This window comes from Chroicocephalus ridibundus, unplaced genomic scaffold, assembly GCF_963924245.1.
Source record: "Chroicocephalus ridibundus unplaced genomic scaffold, bChrRid1.1 SCAFFOLD_92, whole genome shotgun sequence".
Lineage (NCBI taxonomy): Eukaryota > Metazoa > Chordata > Aves > Charadriiformes > Laridae > Chroicocephalus > Chroicocephalus ridibundus.
This window is the reverse complement of record NW_026961708.1, coordinates 712,470-734,038: the sequence shown is the minus strand read 5'-3', so window position 1 is coordinate 734,038 and position 21,569 is coordinate 712,470. Positions and strand designations below refer to the sequence as shown.

General features: G+C 55.2%; 2 protein-coding genes across 3 annotated transcripts; one reads left to right on the top strand and one right to left on the bottom strand.

The window, feature by feature from the left end:
* Window positions 1-6,030: 6,030 nt before the first annotated feature.
* On the bottom strand, window positions 6,031-8,879 carry LOC134509608 (olfactory receptor 14C36-like). Of its 2 annotated transcripts, XM_063322179.1 has the most exons (3): window positions 8,788-8,879; window positions 8,452-8,625; window positions 6,031-6,989 (listed from the first exon to the last, which is right to left on the bottom strand). In XM_063322179.1, the coding sequence occupies exon 3, from the start codon at window positions 6,964-6,966 to the stop codon at window positions 6,031-6,033; it is 936 nt and encodes a 311-aa protein (XP_063178249.1). In that variant the 5' UTR covers window positions 6,967-6,989; window positions 8,452-8,625; window positions 8,788-8,879. The 2 variants fall into 2 exon arrangements, with proteins under 2 accessions (XP_063178249.1, XP_063178248.1); XM_063322178.1 differs by having other exon boundaries at window positions 8,452-8,854.
* A 2,420-nt stretch (window positions 8,880-11,299) lies between these two features.
* On the top strand, window positions 11,300-12,190 carry LOC134509609 (olfactory receptor 14C36-like). Its single transcript, XM_063322180.1, has one exon. The coding sequence runs from the start codon at window positions 11,423-11,425 to the stop codon at window positions 12,188-12,190; it is 768 nt and encodes a 255-aa protein (XP_063178250.1). The 5' UTR covers window positions 11,300-11,422.
* The last annotated feature ends 9,379 nt before the right edge of the window (window positions 12,191-21,569 follow it).

The window sequence follows — 21,569 nt, the reverse complement described above, 5'->3', positions numbered from 1 at the left end:
GTCGTTCACTTTTCCAGGCAGACCTCAGTTGCCTGACCATAAACTTCCAGTGCCTTTTTGGGAGGCCTCACTGTACCTGAGGTGTTTGCCTGGGACTGGCAGGTATCACAGAGGACATGTGGGAGACCAGAGCCCCTCGGGAGCTGCAGGTGGGGGCTGGGCAGGGGGTCCACACCACAAACACCTGCAGAGCCCTGAGCTGGTGGTGCTGCTCTGCAGAGTGAGCAGGCTGTGGTGCCCAAAAGCCGCAGGGAGACAGTCCCAGGCACATCCCTTCTGAGCATTCACCATCTCCAGGGGCGGGGGTCACCCACATGTGAAAGATCAGCCCAGGCCTTCCCCAGCACATCACCCCATGCCCTCCTGCCCTGAGCCCATAAAGAACCCAAGCACAGCAGCATGGCCTTGTAGGGACAACCTCTTCAGCCTGCTCTTGACTTCAGCTTTGGAAGAAAAGTCCAACCTCCAGACACTTGCACTGAGGAAATCTCCCTTATTACAGAGATGTGACACAGGAGTCATAGAATCACAGAACGTGTTGGGTTGGAAGGGACCTTTAAAGGCCATCTAGTCCAACTCCCCTGCAGTGAGCAGGGGAATAGAATCATAGAATCATAGAATCATTCAGGTTGGAGAAGGCCCTTGTGATCATCGAGTCCAACCATCAACCCCACTCTACAAAGTTGTCCCCTAGACCATAACCCCTAACACCACATCTAAACGACTCTTAAACACATTCAGGGATGGTGACTCCACCACCTCCCTGGGCAGCCTATTCCAGGGTCTGACCACTCTTTCTGTGAAGAATTTTTTCCTAATGTCCAGTCTAAACCTACCCTGCTGCAGCTTAAAGTCATTCCCCCTTGTTCTATCGCTAATTACCTGTGAGAAGAGACCAGCACCAACCTCTCTACAATGGCCTTTCAAGTAATTGTAGAGAGTGATGAGGTCTCCCCTCAGCCTCCTCTTCTCAAACTAAACACTCCCAGCTCCTTCAATCGCTCCTCATCACATTTATTCTCCAGGTCCTTCACCAGCTTCGTTGCCCTCCTCTGCACTCGCTCCAGCACCTCGATATCTCTCTCGTATTGAGGTGCCCAAAACCAGACACAATACTCCAGGTGTGGCCTCACCAGTGCTGAGTACAGGGGGACAATCACCTCCTTCCTTCTGCTGGTCACACTAGTTCTAATACAAGCCAGGATGCCATTGTCTTTCTTGGCCACCTGGGCACACTGCTGGCTCATGTTCAGGCGCTTCTCAATTAGAACCCCCAGGTCCTTTTCTGCCAGGCAGCTCTCCAGCCACACTGCCCCAAGCCTGTAGCGCTGCATGGGGTTGTTGTGGCCCAAGTGCGGGACCCGGCACTTGGCCCTGTTGAAGCACATTCCACTAACGATGGCCCATCGGTCCAATCTGTCCAAGTCTCTCTGTAGAGCCTCCCTATCCTCATGTAGATCAACATTCCCGCTTAGCTTCGTGTCATCTGCAAACTTGCTGATGATACACTCTATGTCCTTATCAAGATCATCAATAAAGACGTTAAACAGAAATGGTCCCAACACCAAGCCCTGAGGGACACCACTTGTGACCGGCCGCCAGCTGGATTTAACTCCATTGACCACGTCTTTAACTAGATCAGGTTGCTCAGAGCCTCATCCAGCCTGGCCTTGAACGTCTCCAGGGATGGGGCCTCCACCCCCTCTCTGGGCAACCTGGGCCAGTGTTTCACCACCCTCATTGTAAAGAACTTCATCCTAATGTCTCATCTAAACCTGCCCTGCCCTAGTTTAAACCATTGCCCCTCGTCCTATCGCTACATGCCCTTGCCAGCAGCCCCTCCCCGGCTTTCCTGTAGGCCCCCTTCAGGTACTGGAAGGCCGCTATAAGGTCTCCCCAGAGCCTTCTCTTCTCCAGGCTGAACAACCCCAACTCTCTCAGCCTGTCCTCATAGCATAGGTGCTCCAGCCCTTTGATCATCTTCGTGGCCCTCCTCTGGACCCGCTCCAACAGCTCCGTGTCCAGCTGTACCACCACGCCAGAGACATGTACAGGACCCCTGGGTCAGACAGACTGGCTTCATGTCTCTGGAGAAGTGGGGTGGATGCAGACATTCCTGGCAAAACACGATGATCACAAACCAAATGGCCAATACAGAGGAGGTTCCTGAGATGAACTGGAAAGCGCTTGTGAAGTGACATGGGCAGCTTATTCCTGCTTCTGAATCAGTTTCTTCAGTGTGTCTTTGAGCTCTTGGTTCCTCATGCTGTAGATGAGGGGGTTCAATGCCGGGGGCAGCAGCGAGTACAGAACAGCCATCAACAGATCCAGTGACCGGGACGAGGTGGAGGGGGGCTTCAGGGAGGCAAACATACCAGTGCTGACATACAGGGAGACCACGGCCAGGTGAGGGAGGCACGTGGAAAAGGCTTTGTCCTGTCGCTGCTCAGAGGGGAACCCCAGCACGGCCCTGAAGATCTGCACGTAGGACAGCACACTGAAAATTAAACACCCAAACCCAAGAGGGACACTAACCACAAGAAGCCAGGCTTCCCTGAGAGAGGAGTTGGAGCAGGAGAGCTTGAGGATCTGGGGAATCTCACAGAAGGACACAGCATTGCCTTGGCAGAGCGGTAGTGAAAATGTGTTGGCAGTTTGCAGCAGAGAGTGGAGGAAACCACTGCCCCAGGCAGCTGCTGCCATGTGGACACAAGCTCTGCTGCCCAGGAGGGTCCTGTAGTGCAGGGGTTTGCAGATGGCAACGTAGCGGTCATAGGCCATGACAGTGAGAAGAAAATATTCCCCTCCAGCCAAGAAGAGAAAGCAAAAGGCCTGTGCAACACATCCATAGTAGGAAATATCCCTGACGTCCCAAAGGGATTTGGCCATGGCTTTGGGGACAGTGGTGGAGATGGAGCCCAGATCAAGGAGGGCGAGGTTGAGGAGGAAGAAGTACATGGGGGTGTGGAGGTGGTGGTCACAGGCTACAGCACTGACCATGAGGCCGTTGCCCAGGAGGGCAGCCAGGTAGATGGCCAGGAAGAGCCAGAAGTGCAAGAGCTGCAGCTCCCGTGTGTCTGCGAACGGCAGGAGGAGGACCTGTGTGATGGAGCTGTTGTTGGACATGTCTCAGGGAATGGGGCACTGTCCATGGAGGAAAAGACAGTGATAAATAAGGGGAGACTTAGACAAAGGTGCTATGGGGCAGATTTACATCCTGGAGGGCAGCTCACAGCTTGGAAGGACACCTCCAGCCCAGCGTCCTGATGATGGTATCTCGTTAAGGGATGACATGAACATTGCTGGGCAGCTGCTCTCAGCCCCCGTGCTCTTCAGGGGACAGTGGGCAAGATGCTGGCGAGCTGCACCACGGCTCTGTGGAGCTCTGGCTGCAGAGGAGGTGGTTCATGCTTTGGACCCCACAGCCCTGAGGGCAGAGGCTCTGCTGGGTGGGAGAGAGGCAAGGGCGTTTGCTTGGAGGAAGGGGTCTGCATTGGAGGGCTTTTCTGAATTCTCCCTCCCACAACATTTCTGGGTTTTGTTCCCCTGTCCCATGCCTTTGCCCTGTCGGTGCTCACAGCCCCCATCCCAACCTCTCTGCACTCCTCTTTGCTCTGCAGAAACCTGCCTGTTGGCAGGGCACGGGCTGGGACATGTTCATGCTCACAGGTGGAAAAGGGCAGGTCAGCACAACACTGAGGGGTCCAGCAAAGGTGATGCTGGTGCTGTCCATAGGCAGAAGAGAGGATGAAGGCCCTTTAGGAGGCTCCTAGCAGATCTACTGGTCACTCAAAGTTACAGTCCAGGAATCTCAGTGACTTGTTCAAACTTGAGAGCTCCTTTTCCATAGTGTTCTCTCTCCCCACCACGCAACAGTAGGAAACAAAAACCCCAGACCCTGCAAAGCTTTACAGTAATTGGTTGGAATTTGGGGGGGTTTACAATGTGGCCAGCCCTATCGATACTGGGGGAAGATACAGCCGTCCCCAGGCTCACACATTCCCAGACCCTGGCAGATCCCGGACTTGGGCTGTCTGCAAACTCCTGCGCACCAAGATCTGTTGTGCACATCACGTCAGGGGGACGTTTCCCCACCCCTGAATGCACCCTGCACAGTGTGGTGCCTTCACACGTTGACTGTGGGGCCACATGTGGGGCAGCGGGGCTGTGCTGGTGCAGGGATGAGGACGTGTACAGGAGCCACACTGCCAGGACATCCCAAAATCCCTAAACACCAGCCAGGCACGGCTGTTCCCCCAGTCACTGCGGTGGCTCTGGGATTCCAAGAGGCACCATGGGTTGGAAGCGTAGGGTGGGCACCACGACCCCCAGCTCTGCCAGCAGACCTTCTGAAGCCCCAGCAGCTCCCAAATGTCGGAAGGGGACTCACTGCTACTCCCGGGGTTGGGAGTCTCTTGGAGCCAGCAGCCGCTGGCACTACCTGCCAGGAGCCACAAGACACAGTGGCCAGCGTGGATTCCTGCACCGCACCTCACAGTGCCTCCCCTCCTATGTGACCGTCGTCTCTCAGGAGCACCGCTGGGTGTGAAGGGGAGCTGCTGGAGCTCTTCTCTGCTGACCCCCATGGCCCCCAGCTCTGCCCTGGTGCCAGCTCACAACCACTCCCACAGTCCTTCTGCAAGTCTGTGTCTCTGCCTGGACCTGGCCGCCGTGGTGTGCCTGCGTGGCCCCGAGATCCCAGACGGGCTCTGCTTGGAGACCACGTTGTGACCCTGGTCCTTGGTCCGAGTGGGGCTGATGATCTGGCCAGGGATCATGACAGAATGGACAGGACAAGAGACGGCAAGGACAAGAAGCAGGAAGGGAAATTGCAAATGAGATTAAGGGAAGAAAAGAAGTATACATACATATTTTCTATATTTGTATATATAATCAGGATAGTGGGTAAGTACAAGTTGGGTTTGGAAAGCGTGTCTGGAGACCAGCTAGACCTCCTCTTAATGCTAACCCATAAGCTCTCAGTTGGCTCCTCACCCATCACAAGGCAGACGTCCAGGCCCTCCAGCTGCTCTCTCACATAAAGGGCAACTGCCCCTCCTCGACTTTCCAGCCTGTCCTGAAAGAGCCTGTGTCCTTCCGTTGCAACCCTCCAGTCCAGGGAGTAACCACACCATGTCTCCATGACACCAGGAAGGTCATAGCCCTGCAACTACCCACAGCTCTCTAACTCACCGTGTGCATTAGTGTATGGGCACTTTAGCACCTTGGGTTCCTGAACAGGGGTTGGGGAATTTCTCCATCATGGTGCCTTGAAGGCACTTCTTGCTGACAGACGAAGATTTCAAAGAGCACGTCACAAAAAATTATTTTTTATTCTCACGGATATATTTTATTCCTTTTCAGTTTCGATAAGAGATGGTAGCAGCATTCTCCGGTTGATGTTGCTCCAGTGTGCCTCCTAAGGAGTTTGAGACCGGCAGGAGAAGCAGTCCCTTGAGGTCTGAGACCATAGGGACAACCTTGTCCTTCCCTGCCCAGCCCTGCGCTTTCTCTCATGAACCTCCACCCGCCTTCCTTAGAGAACTGACTGCACGCAGGCAAAGAAGGGTTTTTCCTATTTTTCAGTAGCAAAGTCCAGGATTCCTTCTTAGAAATGAGACCTGTAGTTGTGACACCGGGCCTGAGCTTCTCTCATGGGCACAGCAGCTCCTGGGGCAGAAGAGAGGGGGCGTTTTCCACCCCACCAGCCCCAAGCCTGGAGAGCACCAATGGCGTGAGGAAGTGGAGGCCAATCACTCTCTTTTTCACACCTTTGGTCCCTAGGATAACAGCCTCCCCCTTGAATGCCTTATGCGCCCCACTCCCCAGGGCGGCACAAACATCCTGCTCCTGGGGCACCGTTTCCAGAAGGCCTCTGGGTCAGACAGACCAGGCTCTTGCCTCTGGAGAAGTGTGGTGATTCCTAAAACTTGTTTACAAAGATAGTGTTCAAGCGCAGAAGAAAAGGACCAAATCACCAAGCCTGGCCTGAGAGAAACTCAGAATTGCCTGTAAAGAGAGAAGGGCAGCTTATTCCTGCTGCAACAGCAGACAGTGGATGAGTCTCTTTAGTGCCTCCTTGAGCTCCTGGTTCCTCATGCTGTAGATGAGGGGGTTCACTGCTGGAGGCACCACTGCATACAGAACAGCCACCACCAGATCTAGGGAAGGGGACGAGATGGAGGGAGGCTTCAGGTAGGCAAACATGGCAGAGATGGCAAACAGGGAGACCACGGCCAGGTGAGGGAGGCACGTGGAAAAGGCTTTGTGCCGCCCCTGCTCAGAGGGGATCCTCAGCACGGCCCTGAAGATCTGCACATAGGACAGGACAAGGAACAGAAAACACCCGCAAGCTACACAAAGACTGACCACAGTAAACCCAGCTTTCCTGACATAGGAGTCCGAGCAGGAGAGCTTGAGGAGCTGGGGGATTTCACAGAAGAACTGGCCCACAGCATTGCCTTGGCAGAGGGGTAGTGAAAATGTGTTTCCAGTGTGAATCACCGCGTTGAGGAAACCACCACCCCAGGCAGCTGCTGCCATTTTGATGCAAGCTCGGCTGTCCATGAGGGTCCCGTAGTGCAGGGGTTTGCAGATGGCAACGTAGCGGTCATAGGCCATGACGGTGAGAAGATAGTATTCTGAAGAAACAAAGAAGAGAAACCAAAAGACCTGGGCAGCGCATCTACAGTAGGAAATAACCCTGGTGTCCCAGAGGGAGTTGGCCATGGATTTGGGGACAGTGGTGGAGATGGAGCCCAGATCAAGGAGGGAGAGGTTGAGGAGGAAGAAGTACATGGGGGTGTGGAGGTGGTGGTCACAGGCTACAGCGCCGATGATGAGGCCGTTGCCCAGGAGGGCAGCCAGGTAGATGGCCAGGAAGAGCCCGAAGTGCAAGAGCTGCAGCTCCCGTGTGTCTGCAAATGCCAGGAGAACGAACTCGATGGTGCAGCTGACGTTGGACATTTGGTCCTTCCAGGGATGGGTGACTGTCCGAGGAGGAAAAGACAAGCTCAGAGACTTGTTTGAACAAAGCCCGTTGCATTTGACAACAAAACTCCCCACAGTGCCTTCTGAGTTCTCTGGGGGACCTTCCATCAGGTCTCCAGCTTAAACTCCAGTTTGTGCTGAAGAGGTGCGCCGTGAGGATCAGGGTCCTCTGCCCATGGGTTCAGAGGCGTTGCTCCGGCTCTGCAGCAGGGTTAACACAGAGCTGGCAAAAGCCATTTGGTTGCTGTTCCAAGGGCAGGACGCCCTGAGCTGGGTGAGGAGTACTTAGTCTTGTTACCCAGCGGGTGTATTCCCAGTGACCATCATGAGAGGTGAAATAAGGACCATGCCCAGCTGCTTCCTGGAGGCAAGAGGACAGCATTCATATCCTCCTACTCTTCCTCCTTTCCAAGATTTCAGTCATGTCACTGTCAGCTCTCTCTCAAGGCAAGGAAAGGGAGCAGGCAGAGGTGACGTGGCCCATTGCAGAGGGCTTTATCCCTGTCCTTATGTCAATGCACCACATGCACCATTTCTCCAAGCACTCAATGAATAACACAGTCCAAGACATGCTTGCGTGTAAATGCATGCTCCGACGCATGCGTTTTTTGAGCGGTGAAGGTTCAGCAGTTTCACTGCCTGTTCTGCAGGAAATGAGGGGGAGCAGGTGAGTTTAGACTCTCCAAGTACAGACTCATTTACTTTTCAGCTGCCTGCCTCTTGTCTTCATTGCAACGGCAGAAATTCTCGGCTTTCCCTCATCTCTCAGGGTAAACACTGCCAAGCCACTCGAGGCCAAAAGAGCTCCCTGTAACCTCGTGCAGACTCCTGAGAGGGAGCGTGCTCCTTGGTCTTGCCCGCAGCTGCCCTGTGCTTCCACCTCTCCCAGCTAGAGGACGACTGCACTCAGAGGTCACTCTGCAAAGGACTCAGGACTCTGCTAAGAACAGGAGAGTCCAGTTTCAGAGGGCAAATCTCCAAAGTGCTGTCTCTTTCTCAGCCGGGCTAGGGAGAGTGGCAGGGAGGATGTGAAAAGGCGCCTGACTCAGATGTGGAAACCAGGGACTGTCGCCTACCAGAAGGAGCTTCCAGGAGAGCCGTGCTCTTCTGGAGCACTGTCCGCAGCCTGCCAGGACATGCTGGGGGACAGTCAGGTGTCCTAAAGGTGGGGTCTCCTTAAAAGAGAGCGGGCTTATTCCCCAAGCACACTCACTGCACTGCCACAGCTCCAGGAATGGACACCTCATTGCCATAAAGGCAGCTCCACGGAAGGACCCTCAGAGCCTGAACTGCAGGGGAACCCCCCGCACCCTGCCCTTTATCCCCAGGGGTCTTGAAAAGAGGGACAAGAGCAACAGTGAGAGATGGAGAAACAAGGATCATCACCACGTTCCTCCTACCAAAGGCGGCTTGGAGAGACAGAGAGAGGCAGGCAGCCTGTCAGGAAGGCCTTCCCCTTACCTAGGTGTGTGCACCACCTTCCAGTGGCGACATTGCCGGCCAGTTGCTCTCAGCCCCTTTGTCATGCAGCAGGAAAAGGGCATGTTGTGGCAGAGATGCAACTCTCTTCTGCTGGAGATCTGGCTGCAGAGATGACACATGCCTTAGACCCCATGGCCTTGAGGGTAGAGGACTCTGTTGGGTGGGAGAGGAGACAACGGGGCATGCTTAGAGGCAGGCGTCTGCACTGGAGACGCTGGAAGGGAATTGTCTGGATCCCGTCTCCTACTACAGAAGAGCAGAGCTCTTTCTCTGTATCTGTGCTCACAGACCCCATCCCACCCTCTGCGTGCTCACCTCTGCCCTCCAGAAACCTCCCAGGGCTTGACGCTTTTCCGGAGAACCTCTGTGTTTGCAGCTGCTGAGGAGCACTTCAGAAGAGCCCTGATGGGAATGATGGCAACTGCCAAGGAGATGGTGGTGCTGCCTGTAGGCTGGGGGAGCAGTGGCAGGTGAGGAGACTTCCTGAGGGCCCTCAAACCCCTCTTGATCATTCAGAGTAACATTTTAGGGGTCTCACTCCCAAATCTAAACGCCCAAAACTCTTTCCATCTCCCTGTTGACAATGGGGGAAAACTGAAAAAAAAAAAGCAAACAAAAGAAACCCAATCAAAGCAATTCAGAGGCAGGAAAGATCTTTCTGGTACCTGGTGACTAAACTTTCCCCTGGAAAATTCCCCATCTCAAAATGTCCCTGTGGTGAGCTAGAGCTGTGACCATCTCTGAGCAACCTGCTCTAGTGGGAGGTGTCCCCGCCCATGGCAGGGGGGTTGGAACTAGATCATCTTTAAGGTCCCTTCCCACCCTAACGATTCTATGATTCTATGATTTTATGATCCTTATCCCACATAATACTCTCCAGATGGAGTAAAGACCCAGCCCCGTCAGGAGTTGCTGCTTCCACCCAGAACTTCTCCCTGCAGTGCCATGGGCAGTTCCCCCTTCTCAATCACCCCTGAGAAGCAGTGAGAGCCATCCTGACAGATCCCATGGCTGTCAGATGTGGCAGCTTTGGAAGACCTCTCTGGGAACATCAGCTGCACCGACCTGCAGCCAGAGACTTACTGTGTCCAGGACTGGGAAGATTTCCCCCTCTGTGAGCCCGCCCTCTGTCCTCCCACTCCAGGCTGCCTTTAATTTCTCTCCTGGTTGCCCATCACATCTTGTCACTGCCCTGAGCCCTGCTGCTCTTTGCAGAGGAGCTGCTCCTGGCCTGAGCTCTCTTTCTACAGGGGCCAAGCATCCGTTGCCATGAACTTGCTCGGTCCCAGGAGCTTGTGCCAGCCCAGGAGCACAAGTGCAGCTGAAGGTGTGACTTTCTTTGCCCCACAGTCTCCCCCGAGATGCTCCCTGGTCTCCAGCGCTGACAAAGCAGCAGGGCCCCTCCTGGGGAACCTTCTTGGAAGGAGGCTGAAGTAAACACCTGCATCATCTCTGTCATCTGTGGGGAGAGCGGTGCAGTCCAGCCATGTGATGTGGCCTTTCAGAGCTTGGTTAACTAAGAGAGGTGACAAGCGCTCCCTCTGAAAACCCCTATTCCTCCCCAAATACTAGGCAGTGAGAGGAGGGCTTTGTTTCCCCACGGAGGGCCGTGATGTGAATGAGCCAATGCAGAGGTCTAACTTTGCTTACAGGTCTGCAGGCTCTCAGGTTCATCTCCCTCCAGTTCACGCCACAGACCTACAGGAGGTGGGATTCCCTGTCCCTTGGTTTGGGTGTGCAAAAGATAGGTGTCACGCCTTGCCGAAGCTCTCACCAGAGTCAATGGACATGGATGGAGATCAGTGACAAGTGGTGTCCCTCAGGGGTCCATATTGTGAGCAGTACTGTTTAATACCTTCATCAACGACATAGACAGTGGGATCGAGTGCACTCTCAGCAAGTTTGCGGATGACACCAAGTGTAGTGGTGCAGCTGACACACCTGGGGGACAGGATGCCATCCAGAGGGGCCTGGACAAGCTCAGGAAGTGGGGCCATGTGCAATTCAACAAGTGCAAGTTCAATAAGGCCAAGTGCAGGGTCCTGCACCTGGTTTGGGGCAACCCCCGGTACCAGTACAGGTTGGGGATGAGGGATTGAGAGCAGCCCTGCGGAGAAGGGCTTGAATGTACTCGTGGATGAAAAGATGGGCATGACCTGACAATGTGTGGCCAACTGCATCCAAAAAAAAGCAGATCCTCCTGGAATCTCTGCTAAGGCACATGGAAGATAAGGAGGTGATTAGTGACAGCCAACATGGCTTCACCAAAGGCAAATCGTGCCTGACAAATTTGTTTGCCTCCTACGATGTTGCCACAGCATTGGTAGATAAGGGGAGAGCAACCCATGTCATCTACCTGGACCTATGCAAAGTGTTTGACACTGTCCCGCATGACATCCTGGTCTCTAAATTGGAAAGGCATGGATTTGATGGATGGATCGCTTGGCGGATAAGGAACTAGCTAGATGGCCGCACTCAAAGGGTTGCGGTCAACGGCTCATTGTCCACGTGGAAACCAGTGAGGAGTGGTGTTCCTCAGGGGTCAGTACTGGGACCAGTGCTGTTCAACATCTTTGTCGGCAACATGGACTGTGGGATTGAGTGCACCCTCAGCAAGTTTGCTGACAACACCAAGCTGTGTGGCACGGTCGATTTGCTGGAGGGAAGGGATGCCATCCAGAGGGACCTCGACAGGCTTGAGAGTTGGGCCTGGGCGAACCTCATGAAGTTCAACCAGGCCAAGTGCAAGGTCCTGCACCTGGGTCATGGCAATCCCAGGCACAAATACAGATTGTGTGGAGAATGGCTTGAGAACAGAGACGCGTTCACAGAGACGCGGGAGCTGCAGCTCTTGCACTTCTGGCTCTTCCTGGCCATTTACCTGGCTGCCCTCCTGGGCAACATCCTCATCACCACAGCTGTAGCCTGCGACCACCGCCTCCACACCCCCATGTACTTCTTCCTCCTCAACCTCTCTGTTCATGATATCGGCTCTATCTCCACCACAGTCCCTCAATCCATGGTCAACTCCCTCTGGGACACCAAGGCAATCTCCTACTCAGGATGTGCTGCCCAGGTCTTTTTTCGATTCTTCTTTTATGGTGCAGAGTATTCCCTTCTCACCGTCATGGCCTATGACCGCTACGTTGCCATCTGCAGACCCCTGCGCTACGGGACCCTCCTGGGCAGCAGAGCTTGTGTCCACATGGCAGCAGCTGCCTGGGGCAGTGGTTTGCTCCACGCTCTGCTGCACACGGCCAGTACATTTTCCCTACCCCTCTGCCAAGGCAATGCCATAAACCAGTTCTTCTGCGAAATATCCCAGATCCTCAAGCTCTCCTGTTCAGATGACTACCTGAGGGAATCTGGGCTTCTTGTGTTTAGTCTTGCCTTTGCTTTTGGATGTTTTGTTTTCATTGTGCTGTCCTACGTGCAGATCTTCAGGGCCGTGCTGAGGATCCCCTCTGAGCAGGGACGGCACAAAGCCTTTTCCATGTGCCTCCCTCACCTGGCCGTCGTCTCCCTGTTCATTAGCAGTTGTATGATTGCCTACCTGAAGCCCCCCTCCGTCTCTTCCCCAGCTCTGGACCTGGTGGTGGCAGTTCTCTACTCGGTGGTGCCTGCAGCAGTGAACCCCCTCATCTACAGCATGAGGAACCAGGAGCTGAAGGATGCCCTGAGCAAACTGATTCAATGGGTTCACCTTCAGCAGCAGTAAGCTGCCCGTCTCTCCTCACAGGGCGTTCCGAATTTGGGCCAGGACAGGCTTGTACTTTATTTGGTTTGGCATCTATGATGATCGGACTCATACAGAATGTTTGAATTCAGTCCATATCTCCAGAGCCATGATCCCGCTTTGCCCTTTAAGCCCGAGGCTTTAGGTAAATGTGTCGTCGCAGTAGCAGACCTGTCTGCCCGTGGCGCAGCTCCGTAATAAAGGGTGTCTCCCCAGTGCAGCGCCTGGAGGTTGGCTTCTTCTTCTGGCTGAAGTCAGGAATAGGTTCCAGGAACTTCCCTCTCCATGGGCTGCTGCAGCGCTTGCTTCTCCATGGGCTCATGGGAAGGGTCAGAGGGAATGAGGGATGGACTCAGCTGCGTCACGTGGGTGCCCAGTGCCCTGGGGATGGGGAACGGGCTCTGAATTGCCTGCTCAGGGCTGTTCCACTTGCAGCAGAGCTGAACGGTAGCTGCCCGGCTTTCTGGAAGGGAACCCGGAGCCCCCAGGAGAGCAGAGGGCATGTACAGGAGCCATGTTCCTGAGGTGGGCCTGACAGAACAAGAGACTGTCCAAGTGATGTTATCCAAAGGTGAAGCACTGTATTTAAGTATCCACAAGCAGACAAGGTCTCTGCCAAGACCAGGAGAGGCAGTGGGGAGCCAGAAAGACCAAGACAAGCACACTGCTGGGCGATTAACGTCTTCCTTAGTAAAAGAACATGGGTGGGTCAACATGCTCCCTGGCCAACATCCGGAGTCAGAGGGAATGCTTTGTGCTCCTTCCACAGCTGCAGACCTCTGCGAAGTGCTCCCGTCTACCCAGAGCTGCTTCCCAGCCTGACCAGCATGGAGTTACGCCATGGCCCAGGGCACCACAACCCCCTTTTGCTGCAGAGTGGCACCACCAGCTCCAGGCCCTGCAGGGAACACGGGGAGGAGAGCAGGAGCAGCAGGAGGTGTGAGGATCAGAGGAGGGATGGGGAGAGGTCAGACAGGAGCGGATCCAGGCTGAGAATTTCCTCACAGAGAAGAATGCTGGTGCTCAGCTAATCCAAGGCAGTGCCAAGGGTTTGGTTACCCTAAAGCATGCTCGTGGTGCAGCATCAGCAGTGCACGCTGTCCTGGTACACTAGCAGGCTTGGGGAGTAGCTGAAGGATGGGTGTCCCCCGCTCACCATCATCCCTCCTGAAGGGTGGCACCAAAAGGGAGGCTGTGACCCTGTGTCAGGGCTTGCACTGAAGGAAGAATACACCCAGAAGCCACTTCATTTCACTGCTGTCCTTCAGTCCCTGCTGGACCACTCCATGACCTGGAGACAGCCTCTCTTGCCCAGTCTGCCAGTCCCTATCCCAAAAGTCACCTCCAAACAAGGCTACTCAGCCAGGGCTGAGCTGGAAGACAGGAGTCCAGCTGTGAGCACAGAGTGGACAAGGCCTCTCCCGGGTCATCTGCAGGGCTAGAAGCCTTTGTGTTCCCCACAGGAAAAGGCAGCATGTGGAGGAGAACCTGGGAAACTGCAGACCATCCCTATATGCCCATGGACCCTCAAGAAAAGTCCCTCAATGCAAAAAGACAGCCTGGCTTGATGCCCGCATGAACAGACAGGAAAACCTTCTACAGGAGCTTCATTCAAGACCCATGTCCCCATACCAGCCATTTCCAGCCCTCACCTTTCACCACGGCCGTGGGCAGCGCTGATCACATTTCAACGTGACCATCTCCATCCTCCTGCTGGGCTCAGTGGCTGTATCAGTAGGACAGGCTGTCCTGCCCTGCCCTGTCCATGCCCAGACCCCTGCAAACCACAGAGCAGGTGCGACTGGAAACCAGCAGCTGGAACACAGCTGAGACTGGGCAGTGCCAGCCCCACCACTCCCCACCAGAGCAGCTCTCCACGGTCACTAAAGGACTCAACGCTGCTTGTGGAGCCAGGTGTCCCTTGGAGGCTTCAGCCACTGGCACTACCTGCTGGGAACTGCGCACCCAGTGCCACGTGTCGGTGCCCTGCACTGCAGCTCGTGGTGCCTCCTCTCTCAGGAGAACCACTGGCTGTGTTACTCCCTGACCAGTTGTGCAGAGGAGCTGCTGGAGGTCTTCTCTCTTGAGCCCCATGGCCCCTGGGATGGGGGGTGGAAAGGATAAAAGACAATGAGGACAAGACAAAGAGAGGCAGAAAGGAGCTTTTCTAAAGAGTTTTAGGGGTGGAGGGGAAGGGGGAAATCGCCATGACAGTGGATCAGCGCTAGATCAGGAGAAAGCACTGCCCAATCTGACCTAACCGTAAAGTTCTCCCTGCTCAGGGCAGACCATGATGCTCGAGACCTCCAGAGGTCACTTCCACGCCATACCCCTGTAGGGGGAGAGAATGGACGGTGGGTGCGAGGGTAGTGAACACTGGTGCGTGTTGAGGATTTGCTGACATTTGTAATCCCTGGTCAACCCTGTCCTCAGGATTACACAGTGACTGAGTTCATCCTCAAAAGGAGGATGGGCACGAGGCACCAGGAGTCCAACTAGCACAGGGATACCACAGAAAATTTCTCAGAAATACTGCCGGGCATTCCAGAATCACAGAGTAAGGAGTGTTGGAAGAGGCCTGCGTAGACAGCCTAGTCCAATCTCTTGTTAAGCGAGCTTGGCCACCTGGGGCAGGTTGTCCAGGACTGGGACTGAATATCTCCACGGAGGGAGACACCACAATCTCTCTGGGCAACCAGTTCCCGTGATCAGCCACCCACAGTCAAGAAGTGTTTTCTTACGTTCAGATGAAATGTCATGTCTTTCAGTTTGTGCCCATGGCCTCTTGTCTTGTTGCTGGGTATCCCTGAGAGCCTGACTCCCTCTTCTCCATGTCCTCCCATCAGATATTGATGGACTTTGACAAGAACCCTCTTGGAGCCAGCTCTTCTCTAGGCTGAACAGTCCCAGCTCGCTCAGCCTCGATTCACGTGAAGGGTGCTCCGGTCCATTAACCATCTTTGTGGCTCTTCATCGGACACACTCCTCTAAGCCCATGACCCTCCTGTTCTGGGGAGTCCAGCACTGGACACGGCACTGCAGAAGTGGTGTTACCAGCGCTGAGGAAAGAGGAAGGCTCACCATCCTCATCCTGCTGGGAATGCTATTCCTAATGCACCCCAGGAAGCTGTTGATCTTCTGTGCCACAAGGCCACACTGGGGAGAATGACCTCCCTTGACCTGCTGGCCACACTCTTCCCTGTGCAGCCCACAATTCCATTGGCCTTCTTGGCGACAAGGGCACATTGCTGGCTCATGGATAATTTACCGTCTACCAAGACCCCCAGATCCTTTTCTTCAGCTGCTTTCCAGCAGGTCCACCCCTAACCTATACTGGTGCCTGACACTCTTCCCATAGAAGCTGAAAGGAGCCTAGACAGAACGATGGAATGGCCAATGGAAAATCCCGTACCACAGATGTCATGCTCAGGGTAGAAATGGGGTTAGCCGGGGGGTGGGTACCCACTATCGCTGCTCGGAAAGGTACCGAATTGCACCAGCAGCTGCATGGCCCTGGCTGCCGGCTGGGGTTAAACCACACCACCTCTGCTGTTTTTGTGGTAATGAGCCCTCAGGTGCCAAATTCCCGAACCGCAGATCTCTAAAGACTGAGCCAGCCTTGAGAGAAGTCCAAGTCAGAAGCAAACCTCCAGCTTTCTGAGGGTGTTTAGCAGGCCCTGCTGAAGTCCCTCACTGGAGGGACCACGGAGGGAACGAGCTGTCAAGGGTCCTGTCCCCGGGGGCTGGAGAAGCAGGAACTTGGAGACACTTGGTACAGGAGGAAATGTAAATGTGGAGATCACTGATGTGATCTGATGTGCCCTGATGTGCTTCCCCAAGCAGGATGGCTTACCCACCTGCCCTAGAGATGGGGCTCTTCTGACTTTTTTCGGAAGAAATAAACCGTCTATCTTCTTCTGCAAATTACTCCTAATGTAACTCCTTATTGGCACAGCCTATTTCCTGCCATTTTTCCTGGGATATTTTTGTTGTTTGCTTTAATCCTGTCTTGTTTTTATTCCATTTTTTTTCTACTTGTGATAATGATTTCCAAACCCAAACGTCATTAGTCGTACCACTTCTACATCGGTCCCTACCAGTCTTGTATGACCCAGAAACTTTGAGAAGCCATAATCTTTGTGCATTTCAGTAAAATAAATTACCCTGCACTGACTTGTCTGTCCAAAATGCTTCCTCTGAGGCCTTCTACGGAGCTGCAGGGGCAGTGCCTGTCTCCAGAGGAGGACAGGAAAAGAGTCCCAAGCACAGCCCCGTGGCCAAGGAGGATGCCCCTTGCTCTTTCCAAATTTGCTCTTTCCTCCTCCACGCTCTCCGTCTGAGCCCTTCTGTTAGTTTAAGGCTTGAGCGCTCTTTTAGCTTGCCGACAGTCCTGCTGCACGGCAGCAACAGGCGCTGGGTCCTTCTGTGACAGAGCTGGACTCCAGAAGAGAATTTCCATCATGAAATGGGATTTCCTTTGCTCAGCGCCTGAAGGCTTCCGCCTTCTGCCAGAGTTGCTCTCCAGAACATGCTCTAGAAAGTGCCCCGGCGAGGAAAACACCAGGGAAGAGCCAAAGTGTGTGCGTGTGTGTGAAGGGTGTAGGCACAGAGCAGTGTCCTCGCACACCCACACCTCCGGGGAGAGGGGTGAAGGAGCGGCAGAGCAGGGTCTGGTCTGTGCCTTTGTTGGCTGGCCACAGCGGGGAAGGTGCCCCATGGTGGTGGTCACAGCCCAGCCCCTTGCAGCCACCGTTGGCAGCGTGGGGCTCCCCCCGGCTCAGAGAGGCAGTTTGTGCCCCCGAGAAGGGCCACCAAATGCCTGGCTCAGAAGTCCGTCTTTGCCTCGTAAAGAGGAGACTTAAGCACGGACACGGTGTGCACGGGGGGAGATGAACCCAAGTGAGCGCAAACGCAAAGGCGGGGTGGGGGTCGCCGTCCTCCCCCCTCCAGACGCCGGGGTCCTCTCCAGCTGCTGGGGAAGGGGAGGGCCCAGACACCTGGGCTCCCTCCACCAAGCTTGACCATACTCCTCTGCCCCCCCAGTTGAAAGCAGCTGTTAATTACTTGGGGGGGGATGTGTGTGTCAATAGGAGTGCCCCCCCCAATACCTCCTGGGGGTCCTGCTGTGTAGGGGAGGTGGGGGGTGTGTGTCCTGGGGGGACCCAGGTGGGGGGGCTAATCCCCACCATGGGGCTGAAGGGACATTGGTGAGGTGTAAGGGGACATATGGGTCTCAGAGGCCCTTTGGGGGGGCTATGGGGGGACTGAGGAGGCATTGAGGGGGGTCTAAGGGAACCCAGCAGGGGCTGAGGTGACATTTGGGGGGACTGAAGGAGCATGTGGGGGCTGAAGGGGACATTGTGGGGGGCTGAGGGGACCCAGAATGAGTTTAATGGGACACGGTGGGGGCTGAGGGCACATTAGTGGGGGGCTCTGGAGGGCTGAGGGGACACTGGGGTGCTGAGGGGGACCCAGGGGGGTTGAGAGGACGTGGGGGGACACTGTGGGGGCTGTGGGTGCCCGGGGATGTGATGGTACCCAGGGGGGCATGAGGAGGAGGGGACCCAGGCGTCCAGAGGGGACCCAGGCATCCGGGGAGTGACTCCTCCCCTCCCCCCAAGGGAAACTGAGGCACACACAAGCCCTGGGGGTGGGGTGGGGGTGTGTGTCCTGGAGGGACCCAGGCGTCCGGGCACCCCCTCCATCCACACTCCCCCCTCCCTGGGTGGGGGCACCCGGACGCCTGGGTCCCCTGAAGGGGTGGGGGAGGGGTGGGAGGCGGCGCAGGGCAGCAGAGCGAGCACAGCAAGAGGGGGGGCGTCCCCACATTTGGAGGGGGGCATAGATGGGGGGGCCTATGGGGAGAGTCCCATTGATTTGGGGATTGCAATTGGGGGGTGAGGGACAAATTTGGGGGATCCCAAAATTTAGGGGGGGGGCACAATTGGGGGCAGCCGTACATGAGGGGGGTGTCCCATAGATCGAAGGGTGGCCCTACTTGGGGGGTACCCCAGCGTTTTGGGTGGGTGAAGGGTCCTGTGGGGGCTGGGGGCATGTTTTATGAACGTAACCCAGCGATTTATCAAAGTCAGCGGTGAATGTGGCAGTGCTTTACGAGATGGGCCACGGAGGTGATCCGAGGGCGGGAGCCCCTCTCCTAGGAAGACAGGCTGAGAGAGCTGGGGGTGTTCGGCCTGGAGAAGAGAAGGCCCTGGGGAGACCTTCGAGCCCCTTCCAGTCCCTAAAGGGGCTCCAGGAGAGCTGGGGGGGGCTGTTTTCGAGGGCACGGAGCCATAGGACGAGGGACGATGGCTTTAAACTAGAGCGGGGCAGGTCTGGATTAGCCGTGAGGAGGAAGTTCTTCACGCTGAGTGTCCTGTAGAGCAGGTAGTCTTTATTAGCAGCGCTGGGGTCCCACTGGGGATTCTCCACCGTAAGTGCTCCCACAACGATCTTATTCTGAGCGGTTTAGATTTACAAAACTGTTACCTAGTCATTCGTTTTCCCTAAAGCATTAACATAAGCACGCCCACTCCCAGAACCAATTGCACAAGCATGAGGCAAGTTATTCCGCGGTCTTTGCTTCCACCTAGTATCCATTTTCAGGAATTGCAGTCACTCTGGTGGCCATATACTTCATCTGGTGGTCGTATCTTCCTCTTTGTCAGTTGCCCTCCCGATGAACTTTCCTCTTTAGCAATCCTCGATGCATGCCTGCTACTGATTTGTTTACATAGGTGACTTATTACTACCCGTTTGGCAGCACTTGCCTAAACCATCACCTAAACCCATCACCTTGACAGGCTGCAGGATCGAGCCTTGGTTCCTGACTCTAGGGCACGCGTTTTTCCAATGTCCTCGCTCTTTGCAGATCGCGCCCTGATCTTCTGCTAAACGAGTTCCCTCCCAATTCCTCTGTAGCCTCCTCTACTTCCCCGGGCACCGTTCATTCTTCCCGCAGCAGCTCCGGTCTACGCGGCAATTAATCTCCCTTCTCTTTGATTCTCCCTCTCCTTTTCTCTGTTATTCTAGATGGTCCAAGCTACTTACAGCAGTGTTCCCAAGTCCCTCGAATCTGCTCCTTCTAAATTTTGGTGTTTCATTCGTATATCTGGGGCAGATTGTCCCATAAAAATAGAGGCCAATCGCACAGCCTCCTCCGACTTCTTGGGGTCCAAGTTCGTGTACTTCCTAGCAGTATTCTTTAATTGTTCCATAAATGCAGGTGGTGATTCATTTGGTTCTTGTTTAACCTCAAATAATGGCTTTTGGCATAGCATGTCTCATTTCAAATAACAAGCATCTCTGATACGTGGTTAAGAGTCCCCGGGGTCCCGGTTGATTTGGGTCCCAGCCCGGGTCCGTAGTAGGAAAATTCTGATCCACTGTTCCCTGCCAGTCTCCATTAGCGTGTGCTCCAGGAGCAGCGGGAAGTCGCAGCCTCTGCCAGTCGGCTCTGCCAGTGCCAGAGCTCAAGGGGGGGCACCAGGCTCTGATGTGCACCTTCCTCCAGAAAGAGCAGAAACTCCTACCCGGAGCTCAGAGCGGGACACTGCAGACAGAGGCAATGCAGGCTTCCCGGGATGGCGGGGAACCCCATCCAAAGCCATAGCTGCCTCAGGATTTGGGGACAGGACCAGAGGACCACAGCTATGCTGGGCTGGAGGTGTCAGGAGAAGGGAGAAAGCAGACAACAGCAGCCCAGAGCTGTGTCACAGAGGGGTAGAGAGTTGGGCCATCCGTACCTCATGCTCAGTTTTCCCTACGAGCTCTCTTGCACGGCTACAGGAGGGGAGGGGAGGGCAGCCATCCTTACTCTTGAGGTCTTGCATGAAGGCCACTGGCTTCATCATGTTGCCGCTGGTGGCAAAATCCTGGATCGTGTCGTTCTGAATAATGCACAACATGCAAAAGCCTCCTTGGTGACCGGGAGCAGGAGAGGAGAAGCTAGGATGTTGGGAACAAACCCAGTGTCGTCCTCCAACCAGGACGCCCAGGAGAGATGGAGGCAGTACAGGGGCCAGGGGATCTCTGGTCCCACACAGCTCAGCCACGCTCAGTTTTCCCTACGAGCTCTGTGCTACCGTAGAGCTCTGGGGCATCCCGGGTACCCAGGGACCAGCACACGCCACTCACCGCCGTCGCAGTCCCAGCCACTGCAACCTCCCCAGAGGAGACAGCATCCACGGGGATGGAAACCGTGTCACCAGCACTCGCTGGAGGAGCCCACAGCTTGGCCCTGAGGGGCACATCCCACCGGAGCGCTACAGACGCCGCTGCAAGTCCCGCATGCTCCCCTTGATCACAGCTTGGAGCAGTGCCCACCAGACCCCTTTCAAAGCCACCCATCAACAGCACCACCTGCCTGTACGCAGCCTTCTGCCCTGCCCTCAGGCAGTCCCCACAGACAGGGGCTCTTTGGGACCCCCAGCTCAGCCCCCAGCAAGCCAGCAAACCCCCATGGCCCCATGTTAGTCCTGCCTACACCCAGCAGAGTCAAAGCCTCCCCACACACAAGGACGCAGAGCTCAGGAACACTGCTACAGCCCGGAAAAGCGAGCCGTATGCAGGAACGACCTCTCCATGGAGAAAGGGGCAGGAGGGAACAAGGAAGGCGCATCCTGACACCCACACAGCCCTCGGCAGGGCCCCCTGCAGAGGTGCTGAGTGCGGCACTGGCAGCAGGACAGGCGGGTGCTCCTCGTCCCTCCTCACCACCGGCATGGCCCCCCGGCCCTGCCGCCCACCGAGCCAGCCCTCCCCACTCACGGCTGCCGCTGTGCTCCTTGGAGAGCAGGGAGTCGGGGAGCGGTGGCGTGGGGGTCAGGCACGGCACCGTGGAGCTGAGGGAGCTGGTGTTTCCTCTGCTCTAGGCTGCGCTGTGGTCTCAGGGCCCCATATGTTGGATCTGTGCCGCGATTGAGAGACGGGACGCTGCTTGATGCAAGCAAGATGTCGGTTTATTAGACGCGTCGGAAAGCTTTTTATACAGCTACTTAACAGTTACATAAATTACACAAATTCTATCATTTCTAATTGGCTTAGCTCTAAATGTTTCATTACAATAATCCCTCCTACTTGCGGTTTCGCTACATGCTAGAAGCTACAGTTTTGGAATGTGCTAAAAGCTACAGTGATAACTTGTTGCCTACTCCCTACTTCTTCAAGGTTATTTATCTCAGACCTGCAAGGCCAGTTGTTCCCTGGCTCCTCAGAGTTATTTGTCTCAGGTCTGCAAGGTCGGCATGCCCTCGAATTTCTTGCATACTTGTACTTTTCTGCTAGCCGCCCCCGACAGATCTGCTCTGGTGTCTCCTGTCAGTGAGGACAGAGGGATGCTCTCCGAGCACACTGTGCTCTT

Bases quoted from the DNA above. Each gene is read 5' to 3' on its own strand.
- LOC134509608 (XM_063322179.1), bottom strand. From the start codon at position 6,966: ATGTCCAACGTCAGCTGCACCATCGAGTTCGTTCTCCTGGCATTTGCA.
- LOC134509609 (XM_063322180.1), top strand. From the start codon at position 11,423: ATGTACTTCTTCCTCCTCAACCTCTCTGTTCATGATATCGGCTCTATC.